The sequence below is a fragment of the Drosophila persimilis genome, unplaced genomic scaffold (genome assembly GCF_003286085.1).
Source record: "Drosophila persimilis strain 14011-0111.01,24,50 unplaced genomic scaffold, DperRS2 tig00000520-arrow-pilon, whole genome shotgun sequence".
In the NCBI taxonomy this organism is placed as follows: domain Eukaryota; kingdom Metazoa; phylum Arthropoda; class Insecta; order Diptera; family Drosophilidae; genus Drosophila; species Drosophila persimilis.
The window spans coordinates 3,902,016-3,926,952 of NW_020825317.1; the positions used below are offsets into that span (position 1 = coordinate 3,902,016).

The following is a 24,937-nucleotide window of genomic DNA, read 5'->3' on the forward strand; positions in this document are numbered from 1 at the left end:
AGTATCTAGGATATATCCTATCAATCCATTCTCTTCAATGCTTATTGAAATGTAATTTCCAAGCCTGACTTCCTTTAAAAAGAAAGTAAGCTAATGGTGCCAATAAACCGAGTAATCGCAGACAGATTCAGATTTACAAGCGAGTCATTAATTGAGAATTGGCCGATTGCCGGGCCCGTCCCATAAGGTTCGAGCGGGTAGCGGTCGGGCGGTCCGGTCCGATAAGCCCGATAAGGTGCTGCAGGAAGGTGGGGCCTTATCGGGGATCGAAGATAGCTGGCCCCCGTCCGGGCATTTGTTCAGGTAATCTCCAGCTGCGTTTCTCAGTCACGTAAAGGCAGCCAAGCCAGCGACACGCGAAGCATACCCCACCCTTGGCATTACTATCCATCGATCGAAATACCTGCACTACCATGTTGCTATTGACGGGCATCTGCCTGGCCTTGGGCATAGCGGGGGCCCTGCTCGGGCTAGCCACCAAGCTGCTGGGCCTGAAGCCGCCGCTTGTCTTCGGAAAGTACCCCCTGAAGGGTCTCTTCTACCGCGTCAAGTACGGGATCGCTCTGCTGGTGTTGCGACAGCTGCGGTACCGCATCTACCGCCGGAACGAGGAGGAGTTGGGCTCCGCAGAGCATCTGGCGAAGGTGGACAAGCCGCAGCAGCTGAGCGATGACCCGAAGAGCTACGACGTGGTCAGCTTTATGGCGGCCAATGCCGAGGGCCAGAAGCTGATGGTCACCCTCGAGCGGCGCCGCCGAGGAGTGCTCAAGGCGGCGCTCTATCTGTGGCTGCCCTCCAAGGGTCTGCTCAGCTCCCCACGGCTGCCGGACATGGCCCACTTCACGACGGATGGCAGCGAGGAGAGCAGCGAGTTCCGTGGCGAGGGTTTCCACATCTATCCAGAGGAGTCCATGCGAGTCTGGCGGATCAAGTACGACGGCGTGCTCTCCAGAAAGGAGGAGCAGGTGCCGGTGCAAATCAATCTACGGTTCGAGAGCCCCAGCGCGGCTCATTTTGACTACAGCCGGGACCTGAGCTCCAACCTGATAGCCGACTCGATAGCCAGGGAGGCCTGGAACGAGCGCTTCTACGGGATGCTTCGGTCCGTGACCCACATCATGGAGAAGCGCACCCACTACGAGCAGAACGGCGAGCTCTCCGGGTCACTAGAGCTCGACGGAAAGAAGATGGATCTCCAGCTGCGTGGATTCCGGGACCACAGTTTCGGCACCGAGCGCTGCCTGAGCTCCATCAATCGCTACGTATACTTTGCTCTCTTCCTGGACGACGGCAGCAGCATGGTCGTGGGCAATCTCAGCCAGCCCTCCTTCTTCCTCTCCTCGCTGAAGGTGGGCTACGTATGCAGCCCCGCGGGCGTCTACCAGCCCATAAAAAGCAGCAACTTTGAGCTGTACTCCTACGGGGAGAGGGGCACACCGCCCCAGCATCAGAACTTCATCGTCTGCACCGAGGAGCGGGACTATCTGGTTCAGATCCGTGTCGAGGAGTCCGCCCTGCGCTATGTGGGCGGCGACTGGGAGTCCAAGGTCTACAACCAATTCGTCTCCTGCACAGTCAATGGCATTGCCGGCCAAGGTCACGCCGAGTTCCTCTACCGTCACCAGGGCGGCCGACCCGAGGCAGTCTCTAGCCGAGATCCACCCTGGTACCAGCGCATCAAGCACTTCGAGCGCTGCCTCAGCAACTTGGACCCATCTGCCGACAAGGAGGAATTTGTCTTCTAACCCAACCTCTCCCCCCAACTATACTATTATCCGTGTGATACATGCTTTTTTGTTTTAGTTATAAGATCCAGTGTATGGGTAAGGGATACAGTAAAATACAATTTATTTAAATGGGAAGATCTAATATCTGGGAACCACCAGACCGTACTTTGATGGAAACATCCTAAAAGGAGTATGTATAGACATTTATTAATTCGTTTTTTAATTCCTAGTTCTCAGAGATAAATGGAAAAAATATCGTAGTTGGATTTTTAGTCAGAAGCCCAAGCGGATAAACCAGTCAGAAGCGGATAAAAAACCGGGCGACCTGTGACCTCTGCCTAAGATCGTAGTTCTGCAGCAGCAGGACGCGGCATAGGACCACGGGACTCGCGCAATCGGCACACGTCAGTGCCAGCGGTTCCTCGCGGTGTACTCCAAGGTGTAAAGGGTTTTGCTTTTGTCCGCTGCGTGTTTGGTGTCGTCAGCCGAACAGCCCCTCCTCCAGTCCCGAGATGTTGTTGTTCTTCTTCTTCCATTTGGTGGGGTTTTATCCTGCTTCTTCCATTTGCTGAAAAGTTTTGTCAGAGAGCCGCGAAAATTTGAAAAACATCGATGTTCACCACATTCCATTATACAACACCCAATATTCCATAATAAATAGACTTATAGTGATTGGCAGCACTGGAGCGAAGAGTCAGTACAAGAAACGCGCATGTGCGAAAAAACAAAAAACGGTAAATCAATAAAAACATAAAATTTAGTGCGCAAGGAGCATGCAGCAGCAGCAGCAGGAACAGGAACCAGACCGAGGCGCAACAACAATAGTCCCACGCGTAGGCAGAAAGCAGCAGAATCAAAAGCTGCACCAGGAACAATATAATCAGCAGAGAAATAACGAAAGGAAAGAAGGGGAATTGACGAAGAATTAGCTGTTTCCTGGTCGACAGTCGACAGCAGAAGCATCAGTAGCGGGGAGTGTAGTAAGAGCAGGAAGAGGAACAACAAAAACGGAACACACAACAACACACAGACGCATACACACACACACACACTATAGAATACCAGGAGATAAGGAGAAGAAGCAGCAGCTGAAGCAGAGGGATTTCTGAAAGATTCACCGTTAGCTGGTGAACGCAACAGCAACAACAACAGAGAAACGCAGCCAACGTAATTTTTGTAGTTTAGAGCAGAGGCAGCGACTGAACAGAAGAAGCGACAGAGTAGAGAGAAATAGAGAGAGTGCAATCAGAGAGAGAGATCACGATGTATAAAACAATACGTCACGGCGAGAACAGCCTGCAATACACGATTCTACCGCAAAACGATGACTTCCGCATCGAGGGTAAACTGTCGGCTGCCTCCTCGTCCTCCTCGTCGTCATCCACCGCCACGTCCAAGCGCAGCTCGGCGGCGGGACAGCGACGACGGCGCTCTTTCTTCGCCTACCTGGGCCTGATCTTCGTCTGCACCGTGATCATTGGCGCTGTCCTCATCCCCTTCCTGGTCTCCGCCGAGTGTCTGCCCAATCCCACGGAATGGTTTCTCAAGACCAAGGCTGCCCTCACCCATAGCCGGCCACCCACTGGAGCTGGAGTTGGAGCTGGATCTGGAAAGACTTTGCCGGGGACACCGCCCACCGGGTCGCCGATGCTACAGCTAGGTCAGAGCGTGGGAAAAACAGTTAAGATTGTGAACCGGAATGGAATCGAACAGTTTGTACTGAAGGTAAACAAAACGGTCCCGGCGTCCAGCACAGGAACAGAGGAGCGGCAGCAGCCGCTGACCCCCGGCAGCAGCACAACCACAACAACAAGCACCACTACAACTACCACTACCATGGCGCCACAGACCAGCAGCAGCACCAGTACCACAACTGCACCTACAACCACAACCAGAGAGCAGCCACCGCCGCCTCAGCTGCTCGTTCCAGTCAGCACTTCCGGATATTCTGCCGTGGTCCCACCGCAAGGCCAGCAGCGCCATCTGCCGGCCACCATGATCACCACACGAATCATACAGGTGCCGCTGCTAAAGTCGGCCGCCAAGAAGCCAATCATGCCCCCGGTCCTGGCCAAGACGCAGGTCTCTGCAGAGCAGCACCAGCAGGCCGCAAAAATGGAGAAGGGCCAGAACAAGAGTAACAGCGATTGGATAAAGACGCACTGGGCCTACATAGATCCCTCGACCTACTTCCAGTGGACCGTAAGTATAGCATGTCCTCCGTCCTAGTAGCGTGTGGTGTTTCATCTCCTCTCTCCCCATCCCTCCCTTGCTTTTCAGGGATACAAGGACGAGGATAGCGTGCTGCTGCCTGCCCTACTGGGATTCGCACTCATTGGCATGATTTTGATCATCACGGTCTGCCTGGTGGCACGCAACAAGCGCACCATCGTATCCTCGGTGCGCAAGCGGAATCGTAATGTGAGTAGGAAATTGCATTTAATTACCCTTTGGGAGGGGGCGGGACGGTCCCTTTAGGGGTCGCTCTTGTGTAACATGAGTGGTGCACCAAGGACCATAAAATGGGGCACGACCACGAAATCGTGGATTTGAATGGGTGTAAAAGAATGGAACGGAGTGACTATTGCGTGGAGGAACAGAACAAAAGTCTAAGGCACATCAATCGGAAAGGCGGTTATTCCAGGGGGAGATCCGGAGGAACTGATATGTTCCCTGGCTGGACTTATATTGACAGCCAGGCTGTCACTGGCTCCCAGATGCTCGTACGACAGGAAGGCTTGCGTGGTCCCCCACACTGACAGAACAGAACATAGACGCCGCTAAGCCTTAGCCAGAGCAGGGGGCGACCACTGGCATGAGGGTCAGGACCAGGAGCAAGGACGAAAATTGTTTGAAATCTCCTTTGTAACTAACGTACATAGGTTACGGGGCATTACAATGGGCAAACTCCAGATGACCTCGACCTTTAACGAGAAGCTTAAACATGCGCGGGCAGCAGGGAGCTTGTCTCCAGCCCTGGCAAGTGAGCAGCCCTGCTGCCACTGAGTCCAGTCCCGAACTCGGACACTAAAATTGTTCAAACAAGTGTAGTTTTTTGCGTTTTACAATAACAATTTAAATTAATAATAAAAGACTGGTGAGACGTGTTTGTGAGTGTGAACAAATTGTGATCAAATATTATAAAAAAAGATAGAATTTCGCCGCTGAATCAGTTCCGGAACTGAACTAAGTTTCTATGCAGCCCTCGGCAACCGCGAACTGGAAACTGGAGCATGGCAACAACAAACCAGTTTTCTTTGTGTTGGTGTACACATCGTCGTCGTTCCACGTCACACACGGTCGCGCTCACACCAAGCATAAACTTGTGGCGCTTGGGAGAGCGAGAGAGCGCATGACTTTAGCCGGCTGTCGGCACACCACGTGAGAGCGAGTGAGTTGGCAGGCAGGCATGTGAACAAGTGGTAGTGAGAGCAACGCAGCGCTGCTGCTGTTGTTGGATAGGAGGCGCTGCGTGGCAATTTTGTTGTTGTTGCTGCTGTATAGCGCATTAAGGTTTTTTTGGCAGGGCTGCACAGCCAGCGGAACCAAGGGAAGAATTTTCGATACCGATGGTGAAAACTCGCATACAAAGCAGTACAGTGTCAATATTGCAGTGTGAAATAAAGTGTGCTGTAAATGAAAGAAATCTTTGAACAACTGAATCGTGTGTGTGCTTCCAGCCCTGGATTCGGTGAAACGTAGCAGCGTACACACACACACACACACACAGGCACGCACACCCACACACATCGGGCTGGCAGCATCGACGTTGCCGTTTGCCGTTGCCGTCCAACAGTCAGTCAGTCACACAGGTGAGAAGCAAAAGTAAAAGGCAGCAGCGCGGCTGGAGCAGAGGAGCAAGCAGCGACAGCGACTGCTACGTGTGTTGGTCAGTACCAGAAGTGAGCCTAGCCCGAGCCGAGCCGGAGCTGCAACAGAAGCGGCCAGAGTGGAGATAGCCCCCAACGCCTACGTCAGCAAAACGCGAAAAACACGAGAATCCTGTAAGCATTTCAAACCCAAACTTTTGCCTGCGTGTCTGTGCTGTGCCTCCGCAAACGTATGTGTGTGTGCTTCATGCCTCCCCTCTCTCTCGCATAAGTGTGTACGTGTGTCTGTTGAGCGATAGTGTGGCGTTGTTGCATGTGTGGCTCTGGGAGCCAGTCCCCGTATTGGTGTGCGAGTGCGAGCCGAGTGCCAACAAGGCAAATTGTGATTTTGCTGCGGAAGGGAGAGAGAGCTCGCGGCATACACAGACTCGGACGAGCGCACGGCATGGCCAGAATCCAGTTTCAAGTTAACAGTTCCCAGTGAGAATCTCTCATCGCTAACGTGTACAACCCATTGCAGCGACAATCCCCCAACTCCAAACTCCTCCAGGAAGATGGCTATTAAACCCGGTCTGGGACGCAAGCCCAGCAACAAAAACCCGCCGATCCTGAGCCACGAGTTCGTGATACAAAACCATGCGGACATCATCTCCTGTGTGGCAATGGTCTTCGTGGTGGGCCTGATGAACGAGTCGACGGCCTCCTTCGCCAGCGCCTTCATCTCGCTGCACCACAACGTCAGCGGGGAGGACCCCAGTAGGGAGCAGCCCTACGGCAAGGCCTACACCTATGTAGCCGGCATCAAGGACTACTGCTCGATCTTCTTCTACACCCTGACCTGCATCATCATGCACGCGATCATCCAAGAATTCGTTCTGGATAAGATCAGCAAGAAACTGCACCTCTCCAAGTTCAAGCTGGCCCGCTTCAACGAATCCGGCCAGCTAGTGGCCTTCTACCTGCTCTCATTCGTGTGGGGGGCACACGTCGTTCTGCGCGAGGGCTACCTGGGCCAGGTGGCACTGCTGTGGGAGAGCTTCCCCAGCCATCCGATGAGCTTCCTGCACAAGTTCTACTTCATCATCCAGCTGGCGTACTACCTGCACATGCTGCCGGAGCTGTACTTCCAGAAGATCCGCACCAGGGAGGAGCAGCAGCCGAAGATCGTACATTCCATCAGCGGATTCAGCCTCATCGTGATCGCCTACACCCTGAGCTTCCAGCGGCTGGCCCTCGTCCTGCTCACGCTGCACTACTTCAGCGAGCTGCTCTCGCACGTTTTCCAGCTGATCGGCGTTTTCGATCGCGAGGAGCGTCTGGCCCGCCTCCGCGTGGTGAACAATGCCTGCTTCTTCCTGGTACGCTTCGCCACCTCGGTGATTGGTGTGCTCACCCTCTACTACGGCATCGGGGGCCTGCGCTCCCTGCTGGCCCTCGGCGGTTTGATCGCCCTGCAGGGCTACCTCGTGTTCTCCTTCATCACCGAACAGCTGCGCGCCAAGCGTGAAGCCAAGCGTGAAGCGAAGCGCGAGGCCAAACTACTGGCGGCCCAGTCCTCAAAGAAGGCCATCAAGGCACCAAAGGACAAGGTGAAGCGAAAGAAGGAGAGCGACCTGCCCGAGGCGGACCAGCCGTCGCCCAGTCCCGTCAAGCAGAAGCTCAAGTGAGAGGGACCGGCGGCCAAGCCATCGACGACTCTCTCCACCTAGCAACAAAATCTTCCGCACACTTCCAATCCAATCCAAAATCAGTCTTAACCAATCCAATCAAAATCCGAGAGGAGACAGATAGCCAGAGCGAGAGAGCAGCACCACTGACAGACCCCAATGTAAATGTAAATGTAATTCTCGGCCAAAGTCAAGGCCCGGCTCCAGATCCCAGCTCCAGCTCCAGATGCAACCTGCAACAACTACACTACGCTACCGAGGCACATTTCCGCTGCATTTACCAATTTCTCAGAGAAGAACACAGAACCAGAAGAGAACCACTTTCCGGCACGCGATGACACTATTTTTGAAACCTAATTTTTTTTAGCCTAAATGTTTTGTTTTCATTTTAAGTTTTATATAATTTTTTTTTAATAAATTTTTTTTATTTTTATATAATATACACAAAAAAAAACCTGCATGTGTGCGTGGTGTGTTTTTTGGTTCCAATCTCTTTGTAATAAGTAAATTATTTCAACAACAACAATTTCCAATCGTCCTATTTGCATGTAAAACTATTTTTTATAAAACAAAAACGAAAAACCACTTAAAAGAAATTAAATCTGAAGAATGTTGAAGATAAAAGAACCAGAGCAGCAGACGAAGATTGTAAACGAAGCAGACAAAAAAAAAACACAATTGCTAAATATATGTATAAATATATATATTTTATATAAGAAAAACTGAAGAATGCTCTGACTGATAGATGTGGGGGAGGGGATGTAAACATCTAAGAAAATATGTAACTGAAAGACTTCTCTCTGCCACTTCTTTACAGGACATTGAGGAGCAGGGAGCCGAAGACAATGCCACGCTGCTTACCACCACGAATCTGTCGGACGACGACTAAGGGAACTCCCGTGTCACAAGGATCTCCGAGTATCTCTTCTTTTTCGCCTGCTTATCCAACGATCCTTCGTTTGGTCCTTCTATATGGACGCACACACGTGCATAGAATGGGACACGTGCTTCGGGAGCATTCGGAACCTTTCAATAGCCCTTTCGCGAACGCCCAAAGGCCCCTTATACCCATCCCCAAGCAACTTTCACTGTTATGTTTCTCTCCCGGAAGAAACCCCGAAAAAAAACCAAAAACAAAAAAAAGACAAAGCTGAAGCTGAAGATGAAGACTGTTTCTTGAAAGCTTGGACACACAAAAATAAGCTGAAAGGTTAATTTTCCCACAAAAAAGTCTTGAAAACTCGTTTTGAAACTCTTTCCAAAAATGTTGCTTAGGTTGTGCCTATGTCTTTCCGTGTGTGTGAGAGAGTGTGTGCGTGTAAGTATGTATAGATATGCGTGTGTGTGAGAGAGAGAGCTTATTTCCATAATCTATAAAGATATATACATATATGTATTTATATACTATACGCACGGAGGATGCTCGATTATGATTAGAATTCGATGCTCTGAAAAATTGTGGCTCAAATATTCCCATTATCAAAAGAGCTCTTTCAAGTGAAATGGTGTAGTACAGTTCGCTACGCTACGGACAGGTATATATAGCAGTATTAGGTGTGGAGCTATCCATATACACCTTCAATTCTGAATCAATTCGATAACATAGATTTAGAGTTTAAGATCTATCTATTTGATAACATGTATTGGTATGTTCTCGAATAACTTCAGAATTGATAGTGTATAAAAGAACTAAATTCAAGTGGAAGATACTCAATAATGTGTATACTCGCCGTATTTAATGATCTCAAAAGCTCTCCCAATTCCACATGTCATACAGTTTTGAGACGCACCGCACACCGTAGTTAATTGATGGAAAAAACTATACAAAATAACGTGATGTTCCCAGGCATCTCAAAATGCTAACGTCATCTCCCCCTTAACTTATAATTCGTGTGTACTCTTGAAACCAAAGAATTCAAATCAAATGAAAACGTCCAGAAATAAGAAATACTTTTTTTGTCGGTCTAGTTAAAAGGTGCTTCTAGTTATCGGGCCTGGACTGTACTTAAATTATAGCACAAATATTGTACTACAAGCAGACGAAAAGCTTCTAAATGCATTTACCATTATCCGAAAGCAGTGACCGATCCTCTAGAGCGGAGGATTAGATCCAGCCTGCAATCGAATCTCCAAAGGATTCATGTTTTGGAGCACCGCTTAAAGCCGAGCACCAAATAAAAAAAAACACAGTTGCTAAATAAAATGCAAAGGAAGCGGAAGCAGAGGCGATCCAAGTATTAGTAGATGGGAGAGATCGGATCGGGAGAGTATAACCATGTATGTATATGTATGTGTGTATGCAACACGCCGTATTACTCTGTATGTGGCTCTATATATGTATGTATAACTGTGTACAACTGTGAAGCATTGACAAGTATTTGAGATGATCTGTATTTTTGTAAGCGTAATATTTAGAGCAAGAACAAATCCAATAACAAAATGAGAAAATCCAAAGAAGCAACTATTTAGCATAAGATTTTTCGGGGGCGGCACTCGCGCTGAAAAACACAAAATATTGATTTGCTCAACATATTTACATATATATACAGACACACACTCCCACACACCTCTATACAAATGATATATATACCATATATATGTATATACAATATATATGTATGTATTATGTAACGCAAAAGTATAAGGCTTGCATTTACGTAAGACGACGATATAGATGAAGCAGGATATATCCTCCATATGTATATGTTATCACTAATTTGCGAAGCTAAACAGTTAAGTCTATATACTATATACAAAAGGCAGCAATCCAATCCAGATCCAACCAGAATACGCATACATACAGCACACAAATGTTGCCATGGCCCAATGGTGGGCGGACGGGAGCAGTGCAACAATCCCGTCTGAAAAGCGTGACATTAGATATACTCGTATATACGATTATGAACCTATATATATATGTATGTATATGTATACACAAAACACACACTATATTGAATGTTTTTGCTTGTTAAAGTGAATAATAAAAAAGAAAACTAATTACATGAATATACTAAAATCTTTGGGTCGAGTTTTTTAGAGTTTGGGAAGACATTTTGTTTAATCAAATCTTACATTTATTTCAGTTCACTTTGAGACTGATCGAATGGGTAATACATTCCTTAAAAAAAAAACCAAATGGATGGAATTAAATTTCAGACTAACAAGTCGGAACAAAACCTCTGAAATATATGTACAGCCAGGCTCCTTTTGAATACACATAAATTGGGGCGCCCGTTTTCACATTCCGCAAGATTTATTCGTTTTCAAAACGAAAACATTTTTGTTGAAATGAAAAGTAAACGGTTTTTTATACAACGACACGAGCCTTAATGTCAAACGAAAAAAAAAATAGATGACTTATTGATGCATTAACATAAACTTGATATCTATATCGGGGTAATATAACTTTTGCTTTCTTTATAAATAATTTTATTTTAACCCAACCTCTATTTGGCTCGGAAAAAATGGCCAGGGCAACAACAACAGTACCCTAAAACGAAAACGAAACGTTTTGGCTGAAAACGTAATCCGCAAGAGCAAGTGAAAAACGGAGCCTGCCTGATAGTATTATCCAGTTTGGATTGCCCTAGGTTTTCTTTGCATACAATTTCTATTTAGATAATATAGGAAATACATGAGCTTGTAGTTTCTCTCCTGTTCTAACACAAAGGGATGGACATGCTTGAGGAGAAGCTTCATTTGGGCCCATCTTGGGCGAAACACCACAGGTGACCAGGTTCTAACAGGTGTCCAGCGTAAGGCGCCTTGATCCTGCTCTAGATCTAGTAAAAAAAATCCGCATGACTTCCAGTCAATCTGAAAGAGACAACAGGAATGCAGGTAGAGCATGCGGAAGAGCAGCTGTCTCTGCGGAGAGGATGGAGTATGCGTATAGCATGTACGACATCAAAGTTCTGGGACAGGGCTAGCTCACTACATCCGTCAAGTACACATTGATTATGGGAAACTGCTGGTCAATTTAGAAATGGAGAAAACCTCAATCTGAAACGGCGTGGCTGGTCCAACTCAGTCATCTTGGTAGTGAATATGTTCAGGGCTATCATAATGCCGCTGTTGGTAACTAGGTGACACTGCTTTGTCACATTTTACAGTTGACCGTATTGCGAATGTCGTGAAATAAATAAAAACAAATAAAAAACAGAAACAAAACTGCACGGTGTAGAGATGCGCGGGCAATCGATTGTAAAACTGCGAATCAGATACTGACTATCGATAGAGTGATCTTGTTGGTGTGTGCCAAGCAAACATGCATATTTTACCATTATTTAATAATATGCGTTGCAAATTTATTATTTATTTTTATTAATTATTATTATTATAATTTATTACCTCAGTGACTTGGCTCATGTAAAAATTAAAACAATCTTTTGGTATTAAATACCGTCAAATGTCGAATCAAGTTCACGGATTCTAGTGCCGCAACTATCGATAAGCATGCAGAATGCCAAACTACCATCACCAGATATGCAGTCAAAAGAAGGCGCAAATCTAGCAAAGAGTGAACCCAATCATTGCACAATCGCAATTTAATTTGTATAAATCCCAAATGGAGACACGACTGGAGGTGCGTCTGCGAGAGCCCAATCCGCTGTTCACCCGCTGGCTGGAGCGTTGGCTTCGTGAGGCGGAACGCCGACAGCAGAGGTCCCAGCACAAGCTGCGACAGGCCCTGGAGGCTCTGAAGAGCTATCCGCTGCCGCTGTACAGTGGGCGCGACTGCTCCGTTCTGCGTGGATTCGGTGGCACCTTGTGCCAGCTGATCGATGAGGAGCTACGGCAGCACCGGGCAGCCAGCCAGCCACAGCCGCAGACAACCACAGCCCAGTACGAAGAGCAGGTGCAACAGGTAGTCAAGGCGGTGCAGGAGAAGCAGCAGAAGACAAAGAAGGACCCCGCCAAGAAGCCGACCAAAAAAGCCCAGCTGGAGCAGGCTGCAGCCGAGGAACGTGAGCGAGTGGTGGAGATGCTGCCGGACAGCTTTGAGGTACTGCTCCTGGTTGATACCCAGGAGACGAGTGGCAAGAACAAGCGCGTCCTCGACCAAACGCGCAGCTACCTGCAGTCCCTGGGCGCCGACCACGAGGTGCGTCGCCTCACCGTCGGCGACTTTCTATGGATAGCCCGCGATGCGGACGGCAGCGAGCTTGTCCTGCCCTACATTGTCGAGCGCAAGCGCATGGACGACCTGGCTTCGAGCATCCGCGACGGCCGCTTTCACGAGCAAAAGCACCGTCTCCGGCAGTGCGGCTTGCCAAACGTGATCTACTTGATCGAGGACTATGGGGACAACGAGCAGCTTGGCCTGCCCCTGGACTCGCTGCTCCAGGCGCTGGCCAACACCCGCATCCAGTCAGGCATCCAGGTGGTGCGGACAGAGAACCACTACCGTAGCATGTGCTACTTGGCGGGGATGAGCCGAGCGCTGCGGCAACTTTTTCTCAGCAAGAGCCTCCACAGCGTGGATCGAGCCGCATTGGGATCGTCCAGCTGTCTGACCGACCGCCGTGTTGGTCTGTTGAAGTTCCGGGACCTGTACGAGGACTCGGCCAAGAATGCCCATCTGACGGTGCGCGAGGTATTCGTCCAGCAGCTGCTTCAACTGCATTCTCTCTCAATGGAGCGAGCCCTGGCCATTGTGGAGCTTTATCCCACGCCGCGTCTCCTCCTGGATGCTTACGAGGCGTGTGAAGAGGTGGACCAAGCCAGGCGACTGCTGGCGGGAATCACATGCGGGGCTTTGGAGCGACCGCTGGGAGAAAAGCTGAGCAAGTGCCTGTATGACTTCTACGGCAGCGAGTTTAGGTAGGATTAGCAATTGATTTAATGGGGCATATCTAAGGTTATATACACGAATTTATACATAAGTGAGGGAATAGTACGAGAGTACGATTTGGACTAGTTTCCAGGATTCTGGCTCCCTATCCTGGTCAAAAATATATCATACACATGAATAAGAGTTCTCAGTTAGCGTCTAGATCTTTCCTTCCTCTTTAGATGTTGCGGAAGTGCCGGATGGCCAGGTCCACTGGCAGATCAAAGTCAAACTTGGACAGGGCGTCGATGGAGCGCAACGAGTCGCGGAAGCCAGTGCGGGCCACATAGCTGGTGGACGAGTAGTAGGTATCAATCAGCTCGTTGCAGCTGAGGATCAGATTCAGCCACTCCACCAGCAGATGGGAGCTGTCAAAATTAAAGGAAAGGATTGAATTCAATGGAAAATCGAGCTGGAGGAATACTCACTTCAGTCCCGCACAGACAAAGGCCTTGAAGTGGGCATTGTGGCTGCGCTTGTACGGCTTGTGCATGGCCAGGATCATGCCCACTGTGCTGAGCAGGCTCTGTTTGGCCGTCACAGCCTGGGCATCGACAATGTCCAGTTGGAAGCTCAGCGAGAGCTTTCTCGCTGGTGTGTTGTTGTACTCCTCGCCATGCTTCAGTTGGTAGTACTCGAGGATCAGCTCCCAGGCGTGCATCCCCCGGCCCAGACCGAGGAACTGCGACTCTTGGGCAGACGGTGCTGCCATGCGCTGCGTCCCCGGATGCAGGCATCGCATGAAGGGCACCATCAGGCTGGAGGCCGCCGACTCGGCGGGAATCCTCAGGCCATGCTGGATCAGCTGCTGCACAGTGCGGGCAAAGTTCTTGCGCACCACGGTCGTCAGCTCGCGTCCGATAGTGGCTATGGAGTCGCCGCGCATGTGAACGATACGCCTTCCCAGGCTCAGACCCTTGATCTCCTTCTCCCACTCGAAGCGGTCGTAGCTGGCTTCCTCTTCTGAGTCGGAGGAGGTGGCTGCCGACGCAGCAGCCGCGGCATATGGTGCCAGCTCATGGCCTGCGGCCACGGCCCGTCTGCAGCGCGGTGGCAAGGTAATCAACGCTCCGTTCTGGGGATTGAGGCATGTACTCGAGGATCCCGCCTGCTGCTGTTGCTGTTGCTGCTGTTGTCGCAGGGCCCGCTTGATATTGGCCAACTTCTCGCGGTCGCAGCTGAGCGTGGCGGCCAAGGCGGCCACCTCCTGGATATCCACCTCCAGCTGGGCACGAAGATCCCTGGAATATAAGGAAGCTTCAGATTTTGAGAGCACAAACGAGAGGACACACCTACCCCCAGTGATTACCCTTGTGCGTCTTCTTCAGGGTGTTCTGCTGGAAGTCCTCGCGCGGCTTGGCCAGGTGCGTGCTGGCGAACATCTGCATAAGGATGGAGGCCTTGTCCAGCAATCCGTGTGCCTTGCTATGCAGGCTCTCGCCCGCCTGGGCCACGGGCAGGGCTGACGAATGGGAATAGGAACGAGATGGAGGAGAAGTTTCCGCCGGAGCGGGCAAAGAGACCTGGGAACGGGCCGTCTGCTTGGCCGCATAGCTGTTGTAGGCTCCGGAGAGGAGCTTCAGCCTGTCGCTGCCGCTGGCAGTGGAGCCCGAACCGGAGCCGGCCGCATCGCACTGCAGGAAGGCAATGAAGCGCTCCAGGTCGGTGATCTGTGTCTTTAGCTGGGCCACCAGCTGCTCCTTCATTTTCAGCGGCCCCACAAACTCCCCGATGGCGTTGTCCACCTGGTGCCGCAGCTGATCCGTGCTGAGCGATGGCAGATCCTGCTGCTCCACCTGCAGATTGAGCTTGGCCCGTAGCTCGTCCAGGATGAACTTCTGCTTCTCGAGGAGGACATGCTGCGGCAGGATGCCCGGTTCCCCGGCCTCATATGCCAACTGCTCCAGCTCCGTCAGCTGCGACTTGAGCTGCTCAATCAGCTGGCCATCGGTCTCCGTCTCCCGCTCCGGCTCCGCGTCGGAGCCCTTCTTCTGGCCGAGGCCGGCATCGGGAATGCCCTGGAAGGCAAAGTCATCCAGATCCCGCAGCAACTGGTCCCGCTCCTCCGCGGGAGCCTCGACAATTTGTCGCACCCTCAGCTGGACGTGGGCAAAGTGCGAGGTTAGGGCCAGCAGGGAGCTGGTGAGCAGCTCCTGCTCCTCCTCGATGCTGCGGAGGCGAGCCAGTTCGCTGGCATTCTCCGTCTCATTGCCGGGGCTGCTCTTCTCCAGACTTAGGCCCAGCAAAGTGGGCTCCAGCTCGCAGTCCACCCCGGAGCTGGCGCTATTGGCGTCATCGTAGTTGGCTCCTAGCGGGGACCACCTCTCGCTAAGCATCTGCTCTGGCTCTGGATCGTGCTCGGGGTCCGTCTCGTTCTCGGTTTCCTCTGGATATGTGGCAGCTTTGTCGTGGCAGCTGTTCGCCTCATGCACAGGCTGCTTGCCTTCAACGGGGGATGATTCCATTGATTCCGTGGCCTCCGCCTCGGTCAACTGCAGTGCCTCCTCCATTTCTAAATGGAATCGCAGGCTTAGACTCTGCGTTCTGTTTACGTATGGTTTACTTTTCCGCGTTTCCCGTTTGCAAAGAAAAATCAATCGGTGGCCAGTTCCGCTTTCTATGCCAGCTGGACCAGCGCCTGCTGCTTCCCACTGTTGTTCGCTCTCTCTAACCCTCTTTGTATGTCGTACGCTTTCGCTCGCTCTGTCTCGCTTTGTGTGTGTGTCTGTGCCACTTTGGCAGCCCGGGGGAGGATTTGGGCCGCACGATGAGCGCCCTGCGACAGTTTCTGACGCACTGACTGACATGAAGTAGCCATGGAAAGTCACTGCTAGCTTTCGTCCAGAGGGGTTGCAATGGAAGCTTAAAGCTTCCCGCCCGCCATCGGGGGTGTGTGCTTATCGTTGAAAGCTTGATCCTGGATCAGTGGAGCTTACGGAGCTTTCCATGACCAAAAAAACATTCCGTATTTAAGGGTTTTGTCATCGGAAAGAGATACAAACGAAGCGTGGGTGGTTTTCGTACGAGCTTTTTATTGAAGTTTACATCCCACCAGTATATATTTTGTATGATTTGAATCAAATCTTTTGATATAAGCTCTGAAGATTGGAACATCAGTAAGCTGTGGCATTCGTGGATTTAGTTAGAAAGTTAGCTTTCCGGGCAGTTTTCATACAGATGGGTGGAAATGGGAGCTTAAAACTGTCCGCAGCCTGAAGGTGATTGTGGCTTTCGTTGAAAGCTTTCTCCTGGATCAGTGGAGCTTACGGAGCTGTTCCTTGACCGAAACAGTCGAAGTCGACTCCCAGCTGGCAGTGACTACTCTTGCACGGGATAAAATTTCCATTGAAGGCTAGCTCTGGTGGATGTTTACTTCTGATAGTAAAGTTTACATTGAAGGATTTACTCTTGTTTTATTGTGATATTCCGTTTTTTGGCCCAACATTCCACTGCCGCGAGATTCAGGAAGTTCCGAGGGCCAAAATGGGCCAAAGAACGCTGTCTTGGGGAACTCCGGCTCTGATCAGTTTTATTTCGCATACTTGTAAAAATATGAATTGCAGGTTTTTGTTCAGGAAATAAAATATTCTGTTATTTCGTTGAAGTCTGTGAATATTGGAGTAAATATTAAATTAGTTTCATATTTTTTTGAACCTCTTCTGTGTTTTATAATTAGTTTTCTACGCGAAGACTTGGTATCTACTATATTGCAGATTGTTTCGATGTTTATATCGTTATACCACATTTTTCCAATTGTCTTTTTCGATGTAGATATAGTATTGGGTTTCTGCTATCATATAAAAACGTTCATGATGTGCTTAAGTTTCTCCATCGGATTCAGAACAGGACCATTTTCCGGCCAGTCTAATGTCCTAATTCCCTCCATTGTTGAATATAATTTGTTAAATATAATTTTAGTTGGAAAAATCAAACCTCTGAAATAAATCATAGCACAGTACAAAAACAAAGTTAAAAATAAAAATATTTCTGACTAATCTTTGATAATGGCAATGAGCACAATCGTCATATGTGGAAGTACATATGTATGTGTCAGTATCCTTAAGTTCGTGTCAGATACCAAAGTCTATAACAAACGAGGGGGAACGTTGTGAGTTGCTGCGGACACCGCAACTCTACAGTTATACCCGATACTAAGTCAGTATGGCTCTCCTCCGGCAGCGCCGCTAATATTAAACGACACGACAAAGAGTGCGTGCGAGAGAGACAGAAAATCAGTCTGAGCGTGACGTCGGGCGCTGCGTAGCCACTGCAAATTGATTTGTTCCTTTTGGCTATAAAAATGATCTGATCTGATCCAGATTCAGCAATCTGATAGATATGGTCGTTATCTATGATTCTGCGTTTTTAGTTTTCTCGAATCTGCAATATTGTGGATGCAACAGATTTTCGTCCTTTGTGTGGGCGGAAGGTGGTGGGGCGAAATTTTGAGATACACGTTTTATAGTGAGATCTAAGAGAAGTGCGGATTCCAAATTTGGTTACTCTAGCGTTAATAGTCTTTGAGATTTGTGAATATCCCCAGATTTGCATCCTTTGCGGGGGCGGAAGGGGGTGTGGCGAAATTTTGAAACAAACTCGTCTCGGTCTGATATATTAGGAGTGTGGATACCAAATTTGGTTGCTCTAGCTTTTATAGTCTCTGAGATCTAGGCGCTAATGTTTTACTCTAAGCAAAGCCGCCTATGCTACCTGTGTGTTAGAGAGAGACAGGGCGAGAAAAAATGAAATTGTTTTCTTGATGCTGGCTATAATAGTAATACGATCCAATTCAGATTCTGCAGTCTAAAAGATATGGTCATTCTCTACGATTCTGCGTTTTTTGTTTTCTCGTATCTTTAAAATTGTGGATGCCACAGATTTTCGCCCTTTGTGGGGGCGGAAGTGGGCGGGGCAAAGTTTTGAAATATTTTTGTAGCAGTGACATATCACAGAAGTCTGGATCCAAAACTTCGTTGCTCTAGCTCTTATAGTCTTTGAGCATTAGGCGCTGAAGGGGACGGACAGACGGACAGACGGACGGACGGACAGACGGACAGACAGACATGGCTCAATCGACTCGGCTATTGATGCTGATCAAGAATATATATACTTTATGGGGTCGGAAACGATTCCTTCTGGATCACATCTACTTTTACCACAAATCTAATATACCCCAATACTCATTTTGAGTATCGGGTATAAAAAAAAAACATACCCAGACCATCCTGCTGCCTCCTTGCCACATCGTTCGTTTCAGGCAGTCGTTTTTTAGCGTTCTCCGACTTTCTGGCGGACATTTGTCATATTTACCAACCAAACGGGTTTATCTTAAGTTTATTAAAAACATATCGTTTCTGCAATCATTTACAGTCCAAGTTTCGTTGAGTTTGGCCCATTGGCGCCCTTTCTGTAGCAACATGCTGGTCGAAGACGGTTAAGTCTTGTCTCCTGAAGGCGACACTTTTTGTTTTTTTTTTATGAAAAAGAGACGTTAATTAACAGCTAATGGATTTATCTACACAATAAAAATGTTTCCCGACTGACTTTAAGGATTTTGAATACGCGCGATCAGTTGAAAGTTATTTAACATAAGTGTCCACATTTCACGGTCCGCCACTGTATAAGGTGTAATGTTTTTAAAATTAATTACTACTACAGCATTGGCATTTGAGTTACAAGTCAGTTACAGTCAGTCGCATACGAAATAGCATGGGTATGCCGAAGCGGCCAGCATATTGGCGCACAAGCGAAACAAATGCGCAGGGGGCTTGCCCCCTTCTATTTTTATACTCTATGTATTTCTAATTTGTATTGTGTGGTTACAGTCCCTGCTACATATATTTTGATACCTTTGATCCTTCTTTGAAATCTCTCTTTGAATTGCAAGCTTACAATGTCTTCATTATCAGTCATTAACCGAAGGTATCAAGTGAAACCTCAAGCGCATTCTTTGGACCTTCGGTAGGCTTTTACTAGTTAAAAGCTCACGCCCTCTGACTTGAAATGTTTTTACATTTGAAACTTAATCTTATGGCTGTTTAAGTCAAAGTTCAAAGCTTGAAAACATGCTCTGAGCTTTCCACCACGATTGCTAAAGCTGTCCCAAAGCCCACGCATATTTACCTGTTTTATTTGTGACTAGGGGATACAATGAAAATTATGACCTACATTACCACCGCACGGAGGCGGGACAAAACATTGGTCGAACACGCGTCCAACACGCTCCCCATGTACCAGCCCCCCTCCGACTGTTGTTATTTTGGAGTGTCTCTGATAAGGCTCCTCTACCGGAGATTACCCCAAAAAGCAAACATGTTCCCCTGCTGCTGCTGCTGCTGTTGCTGACAGTGCATCTTATCAGTCTCGGCTGATGGATAGATAACGAGTCTGTCAAGTGTCTGACACAGCAAACCCATGACGGTCATTTCGGGGTCACCCTCAGTCCCAGCCCCTCGATAGACCCAGAGATGACTCCTCCTCAAAGACGGTTGCTTATTATTTATTTATTGAAAAAAAAGGGAGAGGAAATGGAAAATATAAGAGGGAGTATAATTAGGGTCGGAGGCGGCGGATGATTAACGAGGCGTCAGATTGTGCTTGCCGCCGTCGATGGGGAAGAGAGCGCCGGTGGTGAAGCTGGCCTTGGAGCTGGCCAGGAAGGCTACGGCCTCGGCCACCTCGAACACGTCCCCAACACGGCCCATGGGATGGGAGGCGATGGCCCGCTGCAGCATGCCGTTATATTCCTCATCGACGATGCCAATGCGCTGGTGGATGTTGGTCACCACAAAGCCGGGATTCACCGAGTTGACGCGCACTCCCTGTGGGGCCATCTCGAGGGCCACGATCCGGGTGAACTGGTCGAGGGCCGCCTTGGATACACCGTAGCTGAGAGCGCCCGCAAAGGGTCGCAGACCGGCACAGCTGCTCACATTGACCACGGCTCCCTTGGTCTGCAGGAGATGTGGCAGCACCGCCTTGGTGAGGAGGACGACGCCGCGCAGGTTCGTGTTTAGCACCGAGTCGAACTCCTCGATGTCCAGGTCAATGAGGCCGCCCTTGCCCAGGATTCCGGCGTTGTTTACCAGCACATCGATGCGGCCGAACTGAGTGATCGTCTGCTGGACAATGGCCGCTGCATCCTTGGTCACGTCCGCGGCTATGATCTCCGCCCGAATGCCCTTCACCTGCTGCTGTAGGGTCTTCCGGGTGGCCTCCAGGTTAGCTACGTTGCGACCCACCAGCGCCAGAAGGGCTCCCTCGCGGGCCAAAACCTGGGCAATGGCTGCACCAATACCGCTGCTTGCGCCCGTTACGATCACCACCTTTTCGCTGAGACTCATCTTGAACGACTGGAGAAACGACCCGCCCTACCCGGCTATTTATGGGCAGGGCTCTCTCTCTCTCTCTCTGGGCCGTTTCCTGATTAGATTACAGCCCTGAAACCGCTCTCACTCCACTCGCTTAACCACCTGTTGGGGTCCGCTCTGGGGAGAGTCCCCACAACTGTTCTTTTGGAGACGGGCTTTCCGGTGCTATCGATGCTCTAGCATCTAGCATCGCATTAGAGCCAAAAAGTTTTTAATTAAAAGTTTTGTGTTTGTCTGATTTCAAACATTTGTGAAATCACGCTAAGAGCTGGCCAAGAGCTTTCTGCCCCACATATATTTATCGCCCAATGAAGACGGGCCTCCTAAATGGGGGCGCGCGCACCTCCCCAACGCGTGTTTAATCATATCCACTACTCGTGGAGTATCAGGGGTATATTGGATCTGTGGAGAGGTTTGTACCATCTATGACATTCGCGAATCGGTGTAAAACCTTGACGTGTGACTGAACATTTTCCATTTAGGTGAAAGAAAACATCTGCTTAAAACAGCACAATATTCGTTAATAAATTAAAATTATTCGACTGAATTTATATTTTAAAATAGTTAACTTTTCGCACCTTCTATCAGCTATTCTAAGTTAATACTTTAAAAAAATACAAGTATTTTTGTATCTTATCTTATCTTACCTTATCGTTGTGTGGCACTGGGTATTTTTAAGCTACAATATAATCGAAAAAGCTGAATAATTGATAATAATTGATATCTCATTCGCAACTCCAAACATTTTGAACTGTTTAGGATATATAGAGCTCTAATGTTAATACGCAAAATAATAGATACTTCTTAAGATAATGCCCAAGTATCAGGAATGGGTATCCCACAGTCGTCAGACTGGAGCAAATCTGAAGTTCTTTTCCGTTTAAGTAGAGGCTGAGGAGCGTCTTCGTCTCTCCATTTCTCCATTTTCAGATAATTAGCATTTCCATTTGGCTTGAGTGCGCGCTCGTATATCAACGCCCCCGCCAGTTGGTCGAGAAGATAAGGCCTGGAGCTGGTGCCGGAGATGGAACTAGCAGCTGGGGGCCATGAAGCGATGGAACGAATCAAGTGCTAACTATTAGGCAGTGTTTTGGGGAAGTCATTAGTTTCCATCAGCCAGGAGAGTGCTTCAGCCACACTCTCTCGATAACTCCACATCAATTTGGCCCCTGGAATGATTAGCCAAGGAATGCCATTCGGAGTCTCGGCATCCTATCCTCTGATTCGGTCTCTGATTTGTGTGCACTCATTTTCACGCTCCTGCCCACCCAGAACCTACCGAGGAATGCATTCACCAGGGCCGTCGGTTTATGGAAATTGATGAAGAGGAATTCATGTAATTGACAGGCGAGACGAAATTGCATACAAATAGCTTAATCCTAGAAATTTTCATTCTTAAATAAATTAACTTTTAATTAAAGCAAAGAAAGAGACACACCAAAAAAGGAGAGAAATAACAAAAAAAAAAAATGTGATTCGGCAGGCCGAAGCATTGAATACCCTTGCATGGAGTGACTCTTGACGGAAATAGTCATAGAATCCATGAATCTATGAACGGACACGAGGGGGCAAACTAAGATTTTTCCTCACAGTACCCTCTGCAAGGGAATAGAAAGAGCAAACGGAATAACTAAACTTAGAGATAAATGCTATGTACAAAAGTGTTACACAATCACTTGGAGTGGGAATGGGAAATGGTAATTGGATTTGGAGTGCGGCCTTACTTCAGTGCAGCCTTGTTCTTGAGCGGCAGGAAGGCAGCCATCAGACAGCCAGCTGAAAAAAGCAGGATTAAGGATTAAGGGTTGAATCTGGAATGTCTTTCGCGAACCTACCCAACATAAAGAAGCTGATCATAAAGAAGGGCGGCACACAGCCCAAGTTCATCAGAGCCGGAAAGAAGATGTTGCCCAAGAGTGAGCCCAGCCGCCCAAACATCATCTCAAGGGAGACAATCATTGTCCTCAGCGATGTGGGAAACAGACTCACCGATGCACTGATCACCGATGTGGCCGAGATGCTCCCCATAGTCACGAACAACGAGGCAATGGCCACCGTGGATGCAGCGGAGCTGGACCAGTACATGCCAATCGAGCAGCAAGCAGCACAAAATAGGCCCACAGCTGAAAGAAGAATTTAATATTGCGTTTAAGAATGGGGGTAGTTCTTGGCTGCATGGGTGCACTCACTCATTATTCGTTTGACGCCCACTAGGTTGACCAGGAAGCCGGCCAGCATGTAGGCCACCAGTCCGGCGGCTGCCACAATCAGATTGTTTGTGTACGTGGCCGCCGTCACATTCACCGTACACTCGGCATTGGGGTCCTTGACGGCCATCAGCTGGCTCTGGGTGCGGTTCACGCTGAACTCTAGTATTCTGCAGATGCTCGTCTGGCCTGACTGGCCGCCCACCTGGAGCTCGTACTCGTTGATGGAGGCAAACAGCTGCGGCAGCCACAAACGCATGGTGTTCTGACTGTAGAAGAGAAAGAGAAGGCGCCCTTAGACCCGTTCTGTTCTGCGTTTTTTGGTGACCCCGAACCCGACTCACCCCAGGAGCACGCAAAAGTTGAGCAGATAGACCCAGAGCGAGAGGCCCAGGTACGGTTTGGTGAAGAGCGGACGCAGCTGGGAGAGGCCCGCACTTAGCCCGCTCTTGGCCACGGTTGCCAGCTCGGGGTCCACTGGAGCAGCGGTGACAGCCTCCGAGCTCTCGATGGGCAGCTTTACCTCCGTGTGAGTCTTGTTTTTGTTGACCTGCTCGGGTACTTCATTGGCCAGAACCTTAAACTGCGCAAAAAACACTTTTTAGAGCACATAGGACTGCATAGTATTGTATAAATATTGTTACTGGAAATGAATCCTTGGGTTTTCTGGTGTTCAGGGCATACATGAATTGGAAGGCTTCCAGTGCTTCTTGATTGCGACCCCTGGACATGAGGAACTTGGGGCTCTCGGGGAACAAGGGGAACAGCATGGAGCTGAGGAGGCTGGGCAGTGCCGTTACGCCCACAAACATCTGCCATGCAGTCACTGTAAATGGGATGGTAAAACGTTGATTAGATTGGGATTGTATTCCACATGTCCGAATCATAAAGGTATGAAGTCGGTTGGAGGAAGGGGTCTCCAATCTGTAACTGTATCATCAGCTGTTTGTGGGAGTCTGTCTATCTCTAAGATAGTTATTATCGTGACCTTATCGTAAAAATACGTAGCACGCCCTCGCCACACGACACTCGGGTTAGTGCGAGACTCTTACTTACTCTTAAAACTCCAGATGTTGATATTCCAGTTTTGGGGTAAAATGATCATAGCCAGGCCGGGCAGCGTGAGGGTGGCTATGGAGAACATAATGCCCACGATCATCATGATGCGCTGACGATGCTGGCGTCCATGAAGCTCCGTCAGGTATGTCATAAGCACGGCAAAGGGACCACTCATGCTGTGAATGGATATTGGTTAGGGGCCATTTAATCAAGCTTCAGCGCTGCCTTTGCTCACCAAAATCCTCCGAAATACTTGAAGACCATTAGCTGGACAACACTTTGACTGAAGGCACCGCCCAGAACACATATGGTGTCCGCGGCATAGCCAAAAATCAGGAGCTTGCGCCTGCCCTTGGTGTCTGCAAAGTAGCCCCAAAAGACGGCCGAGCTGATCATACCCGCATAGGTGATTGCATTCAGGATGCCCTTGTCCAGCAGGCTCAGCTTGAGGTCACACTCTGCGCTGGGAAGGATATAGGACATTGTCGAGGTCTCGTACACAGTGCCCATTGCCGCGGGCACAGCGGCCACCAGCAGCAGAATGTTGAACATCCCAAAGCCCGCCGCATCGATGGCCGTCTCAAAGTCCGCTGCTATCCCGGGGGTGGGGGGAGCCGGAACCGGAGCTGGAGCCTCCTCCTCGCTCTGCTCCTTGCCATCGCGGCGGGGGAGCTGCTTGGGTAGATTCTCCGCCAATTGTTGGCTCATCGTGTGGTGCTTCTGCCTTGACTCGCGGCTGCTTACTGAATCGGAGTCGTGCGGTGGTTAGGTTATATCTGCTAGAAGCAACTAGTCCCCTAAATCACGCCCTGTGGGAACAACCATCAAGTCTGTTGACTGAAATCGCTGCAAGCAACTGGCGACTGGCCGCTTACCCTGTGGGCTATTGTTGGATATTTGGCAGCCCACCTGCACACGCTATAGAAACAAATATGCGACATGAATCTCCTGTGCTAGCGGTTTATTAAGCGCCGCATCATACCCCTTCACCTACTCAGCAGCATCAGTATTATCAGTATCTGTGTTTGTATCAGGCCACACATCGTATATGATCACTCAGCCTGCGACTGTGCACACGAATGGGAGGATGCTAACTGGTGCTTTATGGCCACCGTGATTTGGTTACTGATTTGTGTTACCCCCGGACTCATCCACTCTATGGGCATGCTCTATTCATGGATAAGTTCTGCATTGGCTAATGGCTCTACTCTCAGAGACAGAGGGACCCATAGTTGTAAGCTTCA

General features: G+C 49.1%; 7 protein-coding genes across 7 annotated transcripts; 4 read left to right on the forward strand and 3 right to left on the reverse strand.

Annotated features, from left to right (window-relative positions):
* The first annotated feature begins 346 nt into the window (after positions 1–346).
* LOC6596836 lies at positions 347–1,862 on the forward strand. Its single transcript, XM_002021981.2, has one exon. The coding sequence runs from the start codon at positions 414–416 to the stop codon at positions 1,743–1,745; it is 1,332 nt and encodes a 443-aa protein (XP_002022017.1). The 5' UTR covers positions 347–413; the 3' UTR covers positions 1,746–1,862.
* Positions 1,863–2,508: 646 nt separating this feature from the next.
* LOC6596835 (mucin-5AC) lies at positions 2,509–8,569 on the forward strand. The gene is made up of 3 exons (XM_026990051.1): positions 2,509–3,929; positions 4,008–4,148; positions 8,042–8,569. The coding sequence occupies exons 1-3, from the start codon at positions 2,991–2,993 to the stop codon at positions 8,111–8,113; spliced, it is 1,152 nt and encodes a 383-aa protein (XP_026845852.1). The 5' UTR covers positions 2,509–2,990; the 3' UTR covers positions 8,114–8,569.
* Positions 5,406–7,582, forward strand: LOC6596834 (translocating chain-associated membrane protein 1). Its single transcript, XM_002021979.2, has 2 exons — positions 5,406–5,731; positions 6,078–7,582. Exon 2 carries the CDS (start codon positions 6,112–6,114, stop codon positions 7,222–7,224), a length of 1,113 nt encoding a protein of 370 aa, XP_002022015.1. The 5' UTR covers positions 5,406–5,731; positions 6,078–6,111; the 3' UTR covers positions 7,225–7,582.
* Positions 8,570–11,754: 3,185 nt separating the features above from the next.
* LOC6596833 (crossover junction endonuclease MUS81) lies at positions 11,755–13,204 on the forward strand. The gene has a single exon (XM_002021978.2). It carries the CDS (start codon positions 11,792–11,794, stop codon positions 13,049–13,051), a length of 1,260 nt encoding a protein of 419 aa, XP_002022014.1. The 5' UTR covers positions 11,755–11,791; the 3' UTR covers positions 13,052–13,204.
* Positions 13,205–13,219: 15 nt separating this feature from the next.
* On the reverse strand, positions 13,220–15,834 carry LOC6596832 (RUN domain-containing protein 1). Its single transcript, XM_002021977.2, has 3 exons — positions 14,354–15,834; positions 13,486–14,298; positions 13,220–13,425 (listed from the first exon to the last, which is right to left on the reverse strand). The coding sequence occupies exons 1-3, from the start codon at positions 15,565–15,567 to the stop codon at positions 13,236–13,238; spliced, it is 2,217 nt and encodes a 738-aa protein (XP_002022013.1). The 5' UTR covers positions 15,568–15,834; the 3' UTR covers positions 13,220–13,235.
* A 3,711-nt stretch (positions 15,835–19,545) lies between these two features.
* Positions 19,546–20,417, reverse strand: LOC6596831 (3-oxoacyl-[acyl-carrier-protein] reductase FabG). The gene has a single exon (XM_002021976.2). It carries the CDS (start codon positions 20,398–20,400, stop codon positions 19,633–19,635), a length of 768 nt encoding a protein of 255 aa, XP_002022012.1. The 5' UTR covers positions 20,401–20,417; the 3' UTR covers positions 19,546–19,632.
* A 1,317-nt stretch (positions 20,418–21,734) lies between these two features.
* LOC6596830 (synaptic vesicle glycoprotein 2C) lies at positions 21,735–24,416 on the reverse strand. Its single transcript, XM_026990159.1, has 7 exons — positions 23,929–24,416; positions 23,691–23,869; positions 23,279–23,460; positions 22,979–23,217; positions 22,617–22,903; positions 22,263–22,550; positions 21,735–22,203 (listed from the first exon to the last, which is right to left on the reverse strand). The coding sequence occupies exons 1-7, from the start codon at positions 24,399–24,401 to the stop codon at positions 22,148–22,150; spliced, it is 1,704 nt and encodes a 567-aa protein (XP_026845960.1). The 5' UTR covers positions 24,402–24,416; the 3' UTR covers positions 21,735–22,147.
* Between the last annotated feature and the right edge of the window lie 521 nt (positions 24,417–24,937).

Excerpts from the sequence above, each read along its gene's own strand:
- LOC6596836 (XM_002021981.2), top strand. The coding sequence starts at position 414 with ATGTTGCTATTGACGGGCATCTGCCTGGCCTTGGGCATAGCGGGGGCC.
- LOC6596835 (XM_026990051.1), top strand. The coding sequence starts at position 2,991 with ATGTATAAAACAATACGTCACGGCGAGAACAGCCTGCAATACACGATT. Across the intron at positions 3,930-4,007 it reads CGACCTACTTCCAGTGGACC|GGATACAAGGACGAGGATAG; the intron begins GTAAGTATAGCA and ends CTTGCTTTTCAG. Across the intron at positions 4,149-8,041 it reads TGCGCAAGCGGAATCGTAAT|GACATTGAGGAGCAGGGAGC; the intron begins GTGAGTAGGAAA and ends ACTTCTTTACAG.
- LOC6596834 (XM_002021979.2), top strand. The coding sequence starts at position 6,112 with ATGGCTATTAAACCCGGTCTGGGACGCAAGCCCAGCAACAAAAACCCG.
- LOC6596833 (XM_002021978.2), top strand. The coding sequence starts at position 11,792 with ATGGAGACACGACTGGAGGTGCGTCTGCGAGAGCCCAATCCGCTGTTC.
- LOC6596832 (XM_002021977.2), bottom strand. The coding sequence starts at position 15,567 with ATGGAGGAGGCACTGCAGTTGACCGAGGCGGAGGCCACGGAATCAATG. Across the intron at positions 14,299-14,353 it reads CACAAGGGTAATCACTGGGG|GGATCTTCGTGCCCAGCTGG; the intron begins GTAGGTGTGTCC and ends CTTATATTCCAG. Across the intron at positions 13,426-13,485 it reads TTTGTCTGTGCGGGACTGAA|CTCCCATCTGCTGGTGGAGT; the intron begins GTGAGTATTCCT and ends TAATTTTGACAG.
- LOC6596831 (XM_002021976.2), bottom strand. The coding sequence starts at position 20,400 with ATGAGTCTCAGCGAAAAGGTGGTGATCGTAACGGGCGCAAGCAGCGGT.
- LOC6596830 (XM_026990159.1), bottom strand. The coding sequence starts at position 24,401 with ATGAGCCAACAATTGGCGGAGAATCTACCCAAGCAGCTCCCCCGCCGC. Across the intron at positions 23,461-23,690 it reads CAACATCTGGAGTTTTAAGA|TGACTGCATGGCAGATGTTT; the intron begins GTAAGTAAGAGT and ends TCCCATTTACAG. Across the intron at positions 22,904-22,978 it reads AACTTTTGCGTGCTCCTGGG|TCAGAACACCATGCGTTTGT; the intron begins GTGAGTCGGGTT and ends TCTCTTCTACAG.